At 36.2% G+C, this 13,894-nt stretch overlaps 1 protein-coding gene across 2 annotated transcripts in view; it reads right to left on the bottom strand.

Moving 5' to 3' along the window:
- The window catches only part of SMYD3 (SET and MYND domain containing 3), a 384,383-nt gene that overhangs the window by 58,596 nt on the left and 311,893 nt on the right, over positions 1 to 13,894 (bottom strand). For both annotated transcript variants that reach the window (XM_066315957.1, XM_066315958.1), the window contains one exon: positions 9,962 to 10,072. In XM_066315957.1, the coding sequence (XP_066172054.1) occupies positions 9,962 to 10,072 (111 nt within the window). The remainder of the gene's footprint in view (positions 1 to 9,961; positions 10,073 to 13,894) is intronic.

The following is a 13,894-nucleotide window of genomic DNA, read 5'->3' as shown; positions in this document are numbered from 1 at the left end:
AACCTCACAGTATCTTTCTCCACTATATAAAATGTCTATAGATTCAAAGTACTGTATCATTAGAGAGTAGCTGAAATCACATCTAAAGCTCTGAAGGATTTCTTTAGTATATGGGAATGATGCAAGGTTTACATAAAATTATACACTAGAAATACTTTAAGAGTAAAATTATTGTTGTTGAGATATGGTCAAAGGAAGTGCAGGAGCTTTACTTTCTGTCCAACACTAAGACAAAGATTCGTACCATAATCAATATGACACAGCAATATATTTTTCTTAATGATGGTGTTCAGATAAATCTTGGGCAGAAATGTGACACATTGTTTTACCACAGTCCCCAATTCAAATCACTGTTTATGGTATAATCAACAGCTTTCATACAACACACTGAGCAATCCTGTGGAAAACAGCAGGACATCCTGCAGTGGGTCAAAAAAATTACGCAATCCTCTGCTGTAACTCTCTGGAGTTAGAAGGCTGGAGTACATACAGCCTTCTAAAGCCTGCCATCTTTTACACACAAAAAAGTTTCTCTTCATGTCTTAAAATACAGCTCACAAATACAAAATTTATAACTACAGCTTTAGTTATTGCATTGTTTGACATTAATTAAATTATGGCAAGAAGCTGATATGGCACATTGCTTATCATAGCAATTTTTCAAGCCAAAGCGTTTAGTCTGCATTTTTACAGTTTCAAAAGTTAAAGGCTTCCTTGTTATTCAAATGAGCTCATTCTTGCTTTAATGCACCTCAGAGAATATTAGTTAAGGACTGGAACAGATTTAGGCACTGAAGAGCATGATTCTCTCTTTCTCAATCTATGATGTTTCCTATGAATTCAGCCAGAACTTCAAACTTTGAATTATTACACTGTCAATAAGCAATTAGAATGAAGTCGTGATACCTGAAGACCTCACCACAGGGTTCTAAATCAGTCAATCAGTATATGAAAAATAAAATTTGGCTTGCAAAGAGGGTCTAAAAGTTATAGAGGCAGCTGGCAGGAAAGGCATCTCTCGTAATTTAAATAAGCCTAGAGTGAAAGATGCACTTTCACAACATGGCATGGGAAATAGCCATGTGAGTCTTTCTAGTAAGGTTCACACTGAGATATACTAAAGAACAACTCATCCTTTTTTATGTTAATTGTATAATGGGCATTTCAGTATTTAATTTATGGAGGGAGATATGAAATAGGGCTCCACATTACTTAACAAAGGTCACAAAACAAATAGCAGCAAAAGAAAACAACCCCCACCGTTTACTGGATGGGGAACATATTGTTCATGAAACAGGAAAATCTTTAAAATTCCATGTTCCATGTATGTACCTCTGCACATACCTATGCATACAACAGTGCTTTTCCCATTCAGATCTGTGTTTGTGCAGTGTAGGTACACACCCACCCCACCACAAAAAATCATCACAGTGAAATGGAACACAGAATATGCTGCTTTTCCAAGAGAGGGAATGGTTTAGTCATAGATTTAATGATGGGTACATTACCAGATTGAAATCAGGACTACTAGATTAAACTTTTCCCAGACTTTTTAAAGCTGTTATTGACCCATATAGGGTAAACCCATGATCATACTTATGGGCTCAGTGTGCACAAATCTGCTTAACACAACCAGTCATTATTCCTCTCCTCTGATTAGAATTTTCAGAAAACCAAGACAACAGGCACTGCAATTAAGCTAATCTTTACCAAGCATTTACACCTACTGTATTTGCAGTATTTATTTCTAGTGATTTCTGGGCCTTGTATGGACAGTTAGTGATCTCAGAAAAACATACTCTGTAAGAAAGGTAAGATTATCAGGACAATTTGTTTTTTGCTAAGAAAAACGAAATAAAAGACAAATTGCAAAGCATCATAAAGTATATAGTATACCATCAGGATGGCATTAAGAACCAGAAATTTGGAGTATGCAGAAGGCATATTCAGAATCTGAAAAGAAAGGCACAGAATGCACTGATATGAAGAAGAATCGTAAGAACCACAGTTGAAAACATTTATTCAGAATGAGAAAGGTTCCTATGGAGTAATATCGGGTGATATCAAGGCAATGTCTTCAACAAGGAATTTGTTAAAGATGACAAAACTGTAGCTGACATTACTTGAAGATGGCATATTGCAAAATATTTCAGTGAGCTAATAAAATTGTGTTCTCTTTTAAGTAACTCACAAATTTGCTGATAAACAGTAGAATATTTTCCACATTCTTTTCTTCCTCCATGTTGGTGTGATTCCAGATTGTTTGTAGACTTTGCTGTTGCTATTATTTACACAATAGGCAGTATCAGAATCACAGCTATACGGTTTTGCAGGTTTTTAGACTGCACAGAGTAAAACCAGTATTTATCCCAAAAGCTGTGTCTAAGAGCAGATAAAACAATAAAATGTAGGGATCAAAATATACAGCATGCCCACAAAGGCTGAATTTATGGTCAGCCCATATAATTTTGTGGTCCTGGTTTGGGTTTTTAAAGGTAAAAGATAAACTGCTTTACTGTCAGAAAGAATTTATCTTACATCCAGAGAACCAATGAGAAAAAGGTATTTCCACTCACTTTCTTCTACTTTTTCTTTAAAATTCACAGCTCATTGAAACATACACTTGGAAAGAAAAAGATCCAAGCTCATATATCTATTGATTTGGAACAGGAATCTAGAAAAAAAGATACAGTGCACCTCCTGGACTCACCTGAATCTCACCCATTGCCTGAAGGACTAAGAGATTTGTGGGGTTCCCTTACCCCACAGGGTCTCCTTAACACCTAGGAAAAAATGTCATTCTCGCTCTGATGTAGATATTATTTTGCACAAAGTGGACAACTTTCATCCAGAGAGATTTTTTGTATCCAGAAAATCAAGAATCAGTCCCGAAATCTACAGTTTAAAGTTGCAACATCTTTTTTGGGTTTTTTTAACGGCTTATGGGATCTGAATTTAAACCTATCACATTTCAATCAAATTACCTATTAATAGGATTTTAAAAGATCGGCAACAATGCAAAATTGAAAAAAGTGACTGATAAACAGATCGAGAAAAGGCATCCAAAATCAAGATTATTCACTATGGTACTACTGTTATTAGAAACCACCTTGACAGGCTGAAACATACAAGACCTTATAGGAACCTCAGCAAAAGAGAATTCAGAGATTCAAGCTCAGATAATGCAATGACTGGCTTCAATTCATAATTAGGAAAAAAAGTCTCTCCAAAATCATCTCAGGAAAAGCTGTTTGGAAAGTGATTTGTCTCATCTAGCCTTATATTTAAATTACTGCTGTTTCTCTCTGAACATTCTATGTTTATTTTAGATTGCTAATCCAGAGTGAGAATTTTTGTATTTCTGCTTGTCATTCAACAGAAACCAAATAGTGACTGCTATAGGAATGACAACATCTGAAGAAAGAAATCCTAACAGCTAATAATAACATTCCTAAATAATTCTAACATTCCCAAAGAAGCTTGACATCCAGAAAGAATGGATCCAGAAGGATCCAGGTGCTTCAATGTACCTGCAACAGCATAAAAAGTGATGAGAATGCCCTCTCTTCCCTTGGTAAAAAAAGCATTTCTCCTTAAAACATCTGGCAGAAGATTTAAGTTTCCTATTAGATGGCTGGGTCTGAAAGGAATGAGATTCTGCTCCCTTCAGATGAGCAGAAAGCCAGACTCCCAGGAGGATGCCACACTACCAACTTCTATGTTTGCTTTAAATGTGAACTCGATGGACCAAACTGATACAGGTTGCCCTATTAAGGATCTCTTGAAAAGGTAAAGAATTTATATACATCTTTCAACTCATGTCTGTTTATAAGAAGAGCCAGATCTTTTCCATGACCTTGACAACCCAAGTGAGCTCCAGCTGGATGCTGCCAAGTGCTGACCAGAGCACACTGAGGCAGTCCCAAAGCAACAGGGATAGGCAAGTTGTTATGGAAAAATGATCACAGTGCATTTGTCACTGTCTTTGGGACTGCACTTTAGTGGAAAAAAATTAGTGTTGAAAGATGGAAGGAGCCTCAAAAGTCATGTAAGAAATGCTAAGAAGCCGAAGACATGATGCCTTTGTTAATGAACAAGAGATCCCAGAAATTAGAAGAGGCTGCCTTGATTTTTACTGTCGTTTTTGGCACTAGAAAAATAAAAGCCCTCTGTCCTTGGCTGTTTGGAAATCCATCCCAAGAGGGTAAGAGCCTCTGAAAGAAACAGAAGACTATCAGTCTGACTGCTGGATTTCCGGAATGAATCCAGGGTTTATGTCACTACCAAATGCCTCGCCAGAGGGAAGAAATAGCCAGCCACCTATGGAGAGAAACAGCATTGTGTCCCAGTGGGCTACAGTTACTGCCACTGACTTTTGTAGGCACTGGTTGTAGTGACACTGGGCTGGAAGAGTAGGTGACTGAAACATGACTGATCTCTGGCTTGATGTCATCCTGTGTTTGCTTCAAAGGCAATTCTAGTGGAAAACTAGTAAAAAAGATGAGGAATGAACAATTTCTACAATGAATTATCACAAATTCTGTATTTTTATAGGAAATTACTTAAACCAGGATGCTGTTGAAACACAATCCTGATAATTTTTTTTTTAAACAAACAGTTTGGTACATTGGTATTTAGCAAGTTTTTAGAATAATGACTAGAGAAACAGATGCTCCTAGTTTTTTCTTCGCTTTGTTTTAAGGGTTTTATGTTCAGTTAGCTGCATAAAGAGACTTGTTTTCAACAACTCTGTGTAATCCTTGCTTCCCAGGCTTCATATTTTAAATTAATTTGTAGGTCTCATCTTTCATATTGTACTTGAGAAACTTAGTGAGAATGTAAATGTCTAAATTAATATTAGGAAAACTGGGATACAAGTATATTGAACTTGACAATCCAGCAATTTTAAGGGGCACTTCTAAACATATAATTTCGTGTTTCCTGTGTCCTAAATATATGATCCCTGAGGGAGGGGTGACATTTTTGTACTAACACCACTACAGTGACCTTGCATGAAGGCTTTGCATCCTAATTAAAAAACAAATCAATAATAATACTCTTCATGTAACAATGCCTCTGTAATTGAAGTACATATTCTTTGAAAGTGTTGCTGAGAGCAAACACGAAGTGAAAACGCTGTATAATGTATCTTTGGCCATATTTAAGTGTCTTTCAGGAAACCTGGTGAGGCAAATCAACCACAGACATATGCTGTAGCAACTTACATTCAATTTACTTACATTGGATGAAGTTCTAAACTACAGTTGTGTTGTTCCCTCTGCTAGAAAAATAATGCAAAAACTTCAGGTTCAGGAACTTATTTGGGGGGAGGGGTTATAACAGAGCTGGTGGATGTGAGCAATAACAGGTAAAGAATTGCAGGTGGTATTTTTATGTAGGGGTTGGTAGCTTGTCTGCTGTTCAGGTGACCTGATTCTGAGAACCCTTGAGTTGGAAACTGGACTTTTGATGTTTTCTACCAGAATTCAGGCTGCAATCAGTACTTTTTGCAAAGCAAAGGGGAAAAAAAAGATTAAAGGAATAACATGCTTACTGGTATTATGTTGTTATTAACTTGGGCAACTGTCAAACACTGGCCAAATATAAAAATGATTCAGAGTCAAGTCCATTGCTTTTGACCTTGTAATAAATAAAAGCTTTCCAAAAACCAAGCTAGACTAAAATATTAAATCCCGGCTCCAGAAGAGAAAGACGGCTCATAACAAAGCCATTCTATAAGCACAAATGTCCCTGAAATCCTTGGCTGAAGATGTACAACATGAACAATTCTCTGGCTCATGACTGTGGAAAAAACTGTTCTTCATTTAAAATGTTTGTCATCAATGTAAACCCATCTTTAATTATAATTAATGTAAGGGGCTTTTATGTGCTGGAATAATATGTTGCCAAGAGTTCAGCTTGGCACACATTCCTGAATTACAGTGGAGATGGATCTTAAAATGGAACAAAGAATAATGTTTAAAGCTGTCAAAGATACAATGAACTGAAGACAATACAGTAGCTATAACTTGAAGTACTGACAGACACAAAGTATGGGTGACTATGAGTGACTTTTAGGAAGATATGTTTTTGTCCCCTCTTTTAGTTCCAGATTTGTTTTTCTAACTTCAGACAAAAAGTCTCAGTTAGATTTTACTTGATGCCATCTAATTTGTCAGGAACTGAACCACCAAAAGGTTCACCTCAATCTTATCTTAATCAGCTTACAGCGGTGTATTTGTATTTTGTAGGCTGCTTGACCAGCTGCTAAAAGACACTGGCCAGCATTATAGTATTTCCTTAGAATTAAAATGCAGCTCACATTGAGGTTCAGGCACCAAAATTATTTAACATCCCCAGCTCAGATATTGAAACTGTTTGCTTCTATGTTTTCTCATCCTTGATAGCAGCTACGCACCTAGATTATTCCATGGCTATGCTCACAGCTGGAGAGGAAGATAAAGAACTACTATTGTAGAGCAAAGATTCACTTCAAAGTCATTTCACCAGCAGTGACCAGCGAGGAGCATTTCCTCCCATTTTGCATGCAGTGCCACTGTCACTGCTCAGCCATGGAACTCTTCCCTTGGTTTGGGGCTGTGTCTGCTCACACTGAGAGCCAGTGTGGATCAATTGATGCTAAACTTCAGTAACTTTGGCTTCAGCAAGGGTCTCTGTGGTTGGGCTGCAGCCTCTTTCATGATACTTGAAAATATAGTCTTTGCCATATTAGAGTCTCAGATCCTGACAATTGTGCAAGGGAACTGTGTATTTCTGGGCAGTGTTGTAACTGCACTCTGGTTATCCATGTCAGCTAACACAGAAATGTCATCATGTCAGTCTTGATTTTGTGTCCATATATATTTCATGGAGCAGCATAATTTATCTCACCAAACTTTATCTATCTAAAGAGAGGGCAATTTGCTTGAAGGCATTCCTTTAACCTCTTTTATCCATTCTAATTTTCATAGATTTGTACTAAGGACAGTATGAATGAGCTGCTTGTCTTTGCTCTTGGTATGAGGGAGGCACACAAAGCACACAAATAAACCCCAAACCATTTTGCTTCAAGGAATTATTCTCACTTAAAAAAATCCATCACATAAAGCTAAAAGACCTTAGAAAATAAAGCAGATTTCTTTATTATCCTTTGGGCACCAGAATAGTCAGCAGAAGTATAAATTACCTATAAGTTATCTTCTCACTGCATTTGTAGAGACTGAACAAACCAGAGCTTCACAGACCATCCACAAAAATGATCCCCAGTAAAGACAGTTAGATCTGTTTTCTAGTCAAAAAAACTGTTGAGCTCCAAATGAAATGGAAATTGAAATGAGCTTCCTACCAGTTATGAAAAATAAGAGTTAGATCTTAGAAAACACAAAAGTTGCTCTTGAATAAAATTTCCCAAAGTCATTTGCAGTCAGTAACTGACTTGAGAACAGAAATTTGATACCATCTTCCTTTTTCACTCAGGCATTTAACACTAAATGAACAAGCCTTTAAAAAACACAGCAGGAAACATAAATTTCATTGATAATTATCTTGCCAAGTATTTTTACAAATATGAAAAAATAAAGATGCATGTATCTAAGTACAAACAAACATAAGGTTTATAGGCCTTCCATATAAACTTGTAACGTATTTCCCAAAGGATTTCCAGGATCACTTTTAAAACATTACAAAAGATGTAAATAAAAAGCTACAGTGCAAATCACTTGAGTTAAAACCTTACTATAAATTAATGTGTGTATCTTGAGAGCTTTCCCTAGTAGGTGTTCAGCAGCTCACAAGCACACTCAGAAAGACTGGAGTAACACAAACTGTATTAATGTTTGTGTAAGTGTCTATAAATGTGATTTCAGAAAGGGTTCTAGCTTTTTTGATGAGATGACTTCAACTGAAAAAAAAATTCCAACACACAAGAACTTACTTGAATGGATAAAGCATTTCTGGAATTTGCACTTTTACCTATAAGAAAGATACATGAGATGAATTGCTGTTGACTAAACTATCTTCCTTTTCCAAAGCTGTAATACGAGAATTTACTACTGGCTTCACAATGGATTCACAACGAATCTGCCACTCTTGATGACTCAAAATTACAGCTGTTGCCTATTCTGCCCATGACAAAGATTTTGCTTCTTAAATTTTTTCTAAGATGACTAAAATATTATCTCCTGCTGTTCCTGCAGTGTTACATGACTCTCAGCTTACAAGCAGTGACTGAGATAAATAGAAAAAAAAAAAAAAAAACAAAACCAAGGTAGTTATGTAGAGATTTTACAAATTCAGTTGTGACAGAGAAATTAAACACAATACTATGAGGACTGTTGCAGATAACATTTAATCACCCTAAACTGAAGCTGAAGATAAAGATGTCTTTTTCACAGACATTAACAGACCAAGGTGCCACGAGGCTTCTGCACCTTCACAAACCTCTCTACATGGTAACAGTCAGACAACCACAGAATTTCAGAATGCAGTCACAAAGAGCTTTCCAAACATTTCACAATATCATTCCCAGGGAAATTTTGCGAAAGGACAAAAAAAGATCATTACAATATGAACACAAATGAAAAGAAAAAGAAAAAAAAAAAAACAATAATTTTAACCTATGTATGAGAGTATTGCTTTTATTAATATATGGGCATATCATTTCACTACAGTATTTTTTGATGTTATATGTTCATTCTTACAGTGACACATACACCAGGCTGGGGATATTATTTCCTAAAGCATCCACATTTTGAATGGTCTTTACACCACTTGCCTATCCTTTCACAAACTGTTAAGTGATCCTTGAAGACTCTTTAGCCTGCTTATTTTTCTTAATTGTGACTGCATCTGTGAAGATGCCATTTACCCAAAATTAATCCAAGATTTCACAGCACTTGAGCGACCATCTTTAAAAGAAAGACAAAAAGAGATCTTCACTTCACTGCCTCTGAGTAGAACTACAGCAGCTTTTATCAGGCACAGAATGCCAACACAGACAGGAAGTAATTTAGCATTATGTCATAAGCCTCAAATTTTCTGTCTTCTCTTTTTTGAACTACCTGCTGATGAGCCAAAGCATATGTTACAGTTTAAACTTTGGGGTTGTTTGTTTGTTGTTTTGGTGTTTCTTTTTTTTTTTTTTTTTTTTTTTTTTTTTTTTTTTTTTTCCTGTGTACCAATTATTTAATGACTCATATTATGCTTCTTGGAATTACATTTTCATCAATACCTCTCTTACTATTTCTAATCTTGCAGGAACACATTCTATGGCAGGTGACTCACTCCAAACAGACATTTGTGCAAATAAGAACAACTGTTCATATAACAAAAGAGACTAAGTGCATAAACTGCTATGAAGCCAGCCTCATTTTGCCTATTCTCTTCTATTTCTCATCAGGCTCTGAGACAAATTTATTGTGCCAAGGTTGTACAAATATGAAGCAAACTAGAATGTAATCAAATCAGGCTAGGCTGAGCCCTAATAAGAGATCACACTGAACAAAAGTTTATCTACTACAACCACTGACCTGCTACTCCAAGAATATTTGATGTAAGTGAACATAAAAACTAAAGTCATCCAAGGATGTTCACCGTTCTCTCTAACAGCTACTGAACAAGCTTGGTAGTGCTTGAAAATTACTGATGCAGGTGTTTGGCAAAATGAATTCAACATTATTTTGAGGATAAGCACAACCTTCCTGTAGTATCAGACAACTGGCTTCAGTGGAAGTTCCAAGATTATTCTTTTGAATCAAAAAATGCCAACATTTCCTGCTTTTCTTTTGTTCGGAGTTGTCTTTCATAGCAACAAAAACCGCAATGAGGGCAGAGGCAATTTTCTCCCCTATTCTGGCCATTCAATTAGCAGGAAAAGATAAGGATTACAAAAAGGAAGGAAAGCTGCTGATGGGCCTTGGAAAATTCTGTTTCACTGGGCAAGGAATTTCTTCTCTCAACCTACCTTCTCTTGATTCTGGCAGAGAAGGCAGTCACACTCAAAGCAATACTGGCGCATCAGCTGCTTTTGGCGTTCCCTGGTAGGCACCAGCGATTCAACGTAGCTGATGGTGAGCTGCATGCAGTACATTAAAAGAAAAAAAAAAAGAGTTGGTATATTTTACAAAAAATCCATATTCTGTGTATGTATTAGCAGAGGCAACGTTTTTTGGATACAGCATTTTTCCCAGCACAAAATAAAATGCTAACAGATTATTTTCTAGAAGAAATTGACTACTTTAACAGAAAGGGAAAAAAAGAGAAAAATAATTTCCATGGAAAAACACTTTTCCACATTTCAAGATCAATATTGTTTGAAATTATGATTTCTACCCAAAATTATCACTATTTCAACTTCTAATCATAATTTGGAAGAAAAATAAAAGAGAGTAAGAAAAGACAGCAAAGAAACTCTGCATAAAGTATCTGAATTCCTTGTGCATGAAATTTCATTTTCTGTCTAGCTCCAGAGCTTGAGTGTGTATTTACCACTACTGTAATACAATATCCAACGATGTCCAAAATTTTTTTCTCAGGGAAGCCCCTACTTTCTTGCAAATATGTATTTGAGCCCAAGGACAATTCCTCTTATGCCATACCCATTTTCAATATGTCTGTGATGTTTCCCTTGTGACCAAGGAAGCAAAAAAGCATTTCAGTTTTAAGTTGTTGGAACTATTGAGAAGAAGATTTATTAAGATGATGAAAGAAAATTTGTGCCTACACTTGTGCCATTTTCAACTTCTTACACTGTGCAGAGTGAATTCCAATGAACTACAGAGAAGTCTGTAGTTTGTTCACTTTGATGCCTGCCAGAAAGAATTTTGCAGGACTAACCATTTGTAGAGTTCTTGAAATGTTTCAAGTGTTGCACAGGCACAAACTAATGATAAGGAAAAGAATATAACAAAAAAACCAGCTCAGTTCAGACCAGCATACAGTCACACATGCTATTGAGTGATTACACTATTCGCCCAACGTACTTTGAAACACTCCAGAGAGGTCAGAGCTGAAAAAAATCAGGTCACATTATTTCATCCTGAGCCTAGACACTTCAACTAATTGGGAGAATTTTCACATGGTTTTCAGTTAAACCATGAGAGTCCATCCAAAGAAATTACAGGAAAACCTGACCAATTTTAGTAATGACCATGAAATCCATTGTCAGAACTTGCATTTTGCAAATTAGTGAGCATTCTAATTGAATGAGCAATTAACAAGCAATTTAAACAATGCCTGCATTTCTAAATTTATTATAAGAGTGTAATTTGATTGCATATTGAAGGAGGACTGTTTTAAAAGAAGTCTACTGAGATGGCAAAGTCAAGTATTTAAAATAAATATAGCCTCATAACTGAAGATTAATTGTATAATTAATGAAAGAGACAAAGTAAAATTCTATAATTAATCAAAAGTTAGAGTGTGTGAGAACTTTGTTACGTTTAGAACTCTATATAATGTTGTTCTGTCCCAGCTTGTGCATGTCTGAGCCAGTTTCACCACTACTGGCTTACAGCAGAACAGTCTGTACTAATATTTTACATGGGAGCCATAGGCTTCCCTCTGATCTTTCTGCAGTGAATGGATGGAAATTGTGCTGCTTGTTTATTTTCCATCCTTTTCTTCCAAGCTTTGTCTCTTCTGCCCCATTATCTCAAATGTCCTTCTTTCTCTTCTCTACCCCTCAACATGAATATCATTTTCCTGTCTTATTCTCAACACCTGATTGTCTAAACCTGTTTTCTAGCCATAAATTCTAGCTCCTCACGCAGCCACTTTTGGTAGAGTGAGACAATTTCATCCTTGTGCCAGCTTCAGATCTGTCCTTCAGCCTTATCTTACATCTTTCCCCGTTGTGTTCACTTGCTTTCCCAAATTAATAGTCCTTGTTGCCCTACTCTGACTTATCAAATGTCTTCAGTGACCCAAACAACTTTGTCCTCACTTCTTTCCCCAGCTGGTCCTAATCTGCATCCTCCTTGGTGTGGTAAGAAAAATCTGTTTCCCTTCCTTCCCACAAAGCATTTTCCATCCAAACTGCAGTCCTAACCTCATCCTTCAGACATTCCAAACCAAATTTCCCTCTCCCATCAGAACTCTCCTGATCTTCATGTCTCCTTGCAACTCACAAGTGTTTTCTGTCAAAATCATACCACACACTGGCTGTTCCCTGTCTCTTGTCCTCTGCGTAAACATCTCTGGCTTTGACTCATGTCTGGGCTTTGGGTTCAGGTGGTATCCAGCAGTAAAATGGATTTAATCAAGTTCAGACACAGTGCAAGGCAGTAGGAATCTTCTGGGAAAAATAATTCATGTAAAATTAGTCTATTCTTTGCCAAAATATAGAAGACAATGACTTAAACCCTGTCATTACAGTTGAAACCATCATTAGGCAGGGTTCAGTTATAATACTGCAAAACAAACACAGAGCAAACATCAAATATACATTACCTATCCAGCCTATAGGCTTCATCCCTTTCTCTCTTTATATTTTTGGCATTCCTCTCCCTCCCTTTTCTCATGTATATTGCAGAAACCTTGGGGATAGGAAGAAGTTTCAAAAAAGACATTTCTTTTTTGAAATGAAAGGGGCTACTAAACAGTTTTGGATATGAACAGCCACATAACAACATGCTCTGGATTAAAACATATGACTGGACAGAAAGAGGAGAAGAGGCTTTATCACATCGATCTCTCCTTTTAACATTTTAATAATTTAGGGTCTCTCTTGCCTATGTTCAAATTCCTAGCCCTGCCAGCAGAAATCCATAAGTGAAAAAATGTAGCTGGCAGACTGAGTGGTGAAATTTAATTAGAATATTTAGAAACATGATCAACCTAAGAGTGACTGAGCCTATACTATATAGGCCTATAATAATTTAATTGTTTAAACACAAAATTTCAAGTCTCTCTCCTATCCTTGCTGTAATTTTGGTTCACTTCATTAAATGCAAAGCTCATTTAACTTGTACATATTTAGGAAATATGCCCATTTATCAAAGGTTGTCTTCGTGGTATTTGCATGTGGGATGTATGCTACTAATTAAAACATTACTTCAACTGACCAGAGCTTGCCTCTTTATCGCATCGTTTATAAAGAATGCAGTAAATCTTCCCCCCCTCCCCACTTTGAATTGGAGAATATATATTAAAAAAACATTTACGAAGGCAAGGAATTATTTAACAGCCATGAGACTTATTGACTCTTAAGATTTTCTCCTTAGAAATACATCACTGTCTGAGCCCTGTTCTTGCTCTGACACAGAAATTGTTTAATCATGGATATGGTGGTTAGTTTCTCATGTTCCTCATCTGCCAACTGAGGTGGACACAATTTTCCAGTACTGCCATGATGCATGGGCTTAATTTATGCGGGATTTTGTTGTTGTTTTGGGGATATATATTATATATATATGTATACTTTTTCTTTGTTGTGGTGGTTTTTTTGTTTGTTTGGTTTGTTTTTTGTGGGGTTTTGTGGTGTTTTTTTTTTTTTTTTTTTTTTTGGTAACACGAAATAGGCCACAAAATTTCTAGAAGAAAAATCTGTAAAAATTTAAAGTCAAGTAATTCAATGCAAATGGCAGGGAGAAAAAAAGGGAATCTTCTTGGTTTCGCAATCACAGGTCTCAGAATCTTAGGGAGGGTTGTGTATAGAAATCTGTTCCTGAGACAGAATTAGAGAAGTGTTTAACAGTTTGCACTCTTTCTGTTTTGGCATATAAGATCAAAATGCTTTCTAATTCAAGGAAAAATTTGTTTCTAAAAACTTTAATAGGACAAAATGTAATGTGTCAAGTATACACAGATACAAAACCTCTCACAGAATTACAGTAGCAGAAATATTATATAACTTGGTTGAAATCAATCATGAAAATAGATTTATTTGCTTGTTATC

The sequence above is a fragment of the Sylvia atricapilla genome, chromosome 3, assembly GCF_009819655.1.
Source record: "Sylvia atricapilla isolate bSylAtr1 chromosome 3, bSylAtr1.pri, whole genome shotgun sequence".
Classification (NCBI taxonomy): Eukaryota; Metazoa; Chordata; class Aves; order Passeriformes; family Sylviidae; genus Sylvia; species Sylvia atricapilla.
This window is presented reverse-complemented; position numbering and strand designations above follow the sequence as displayed.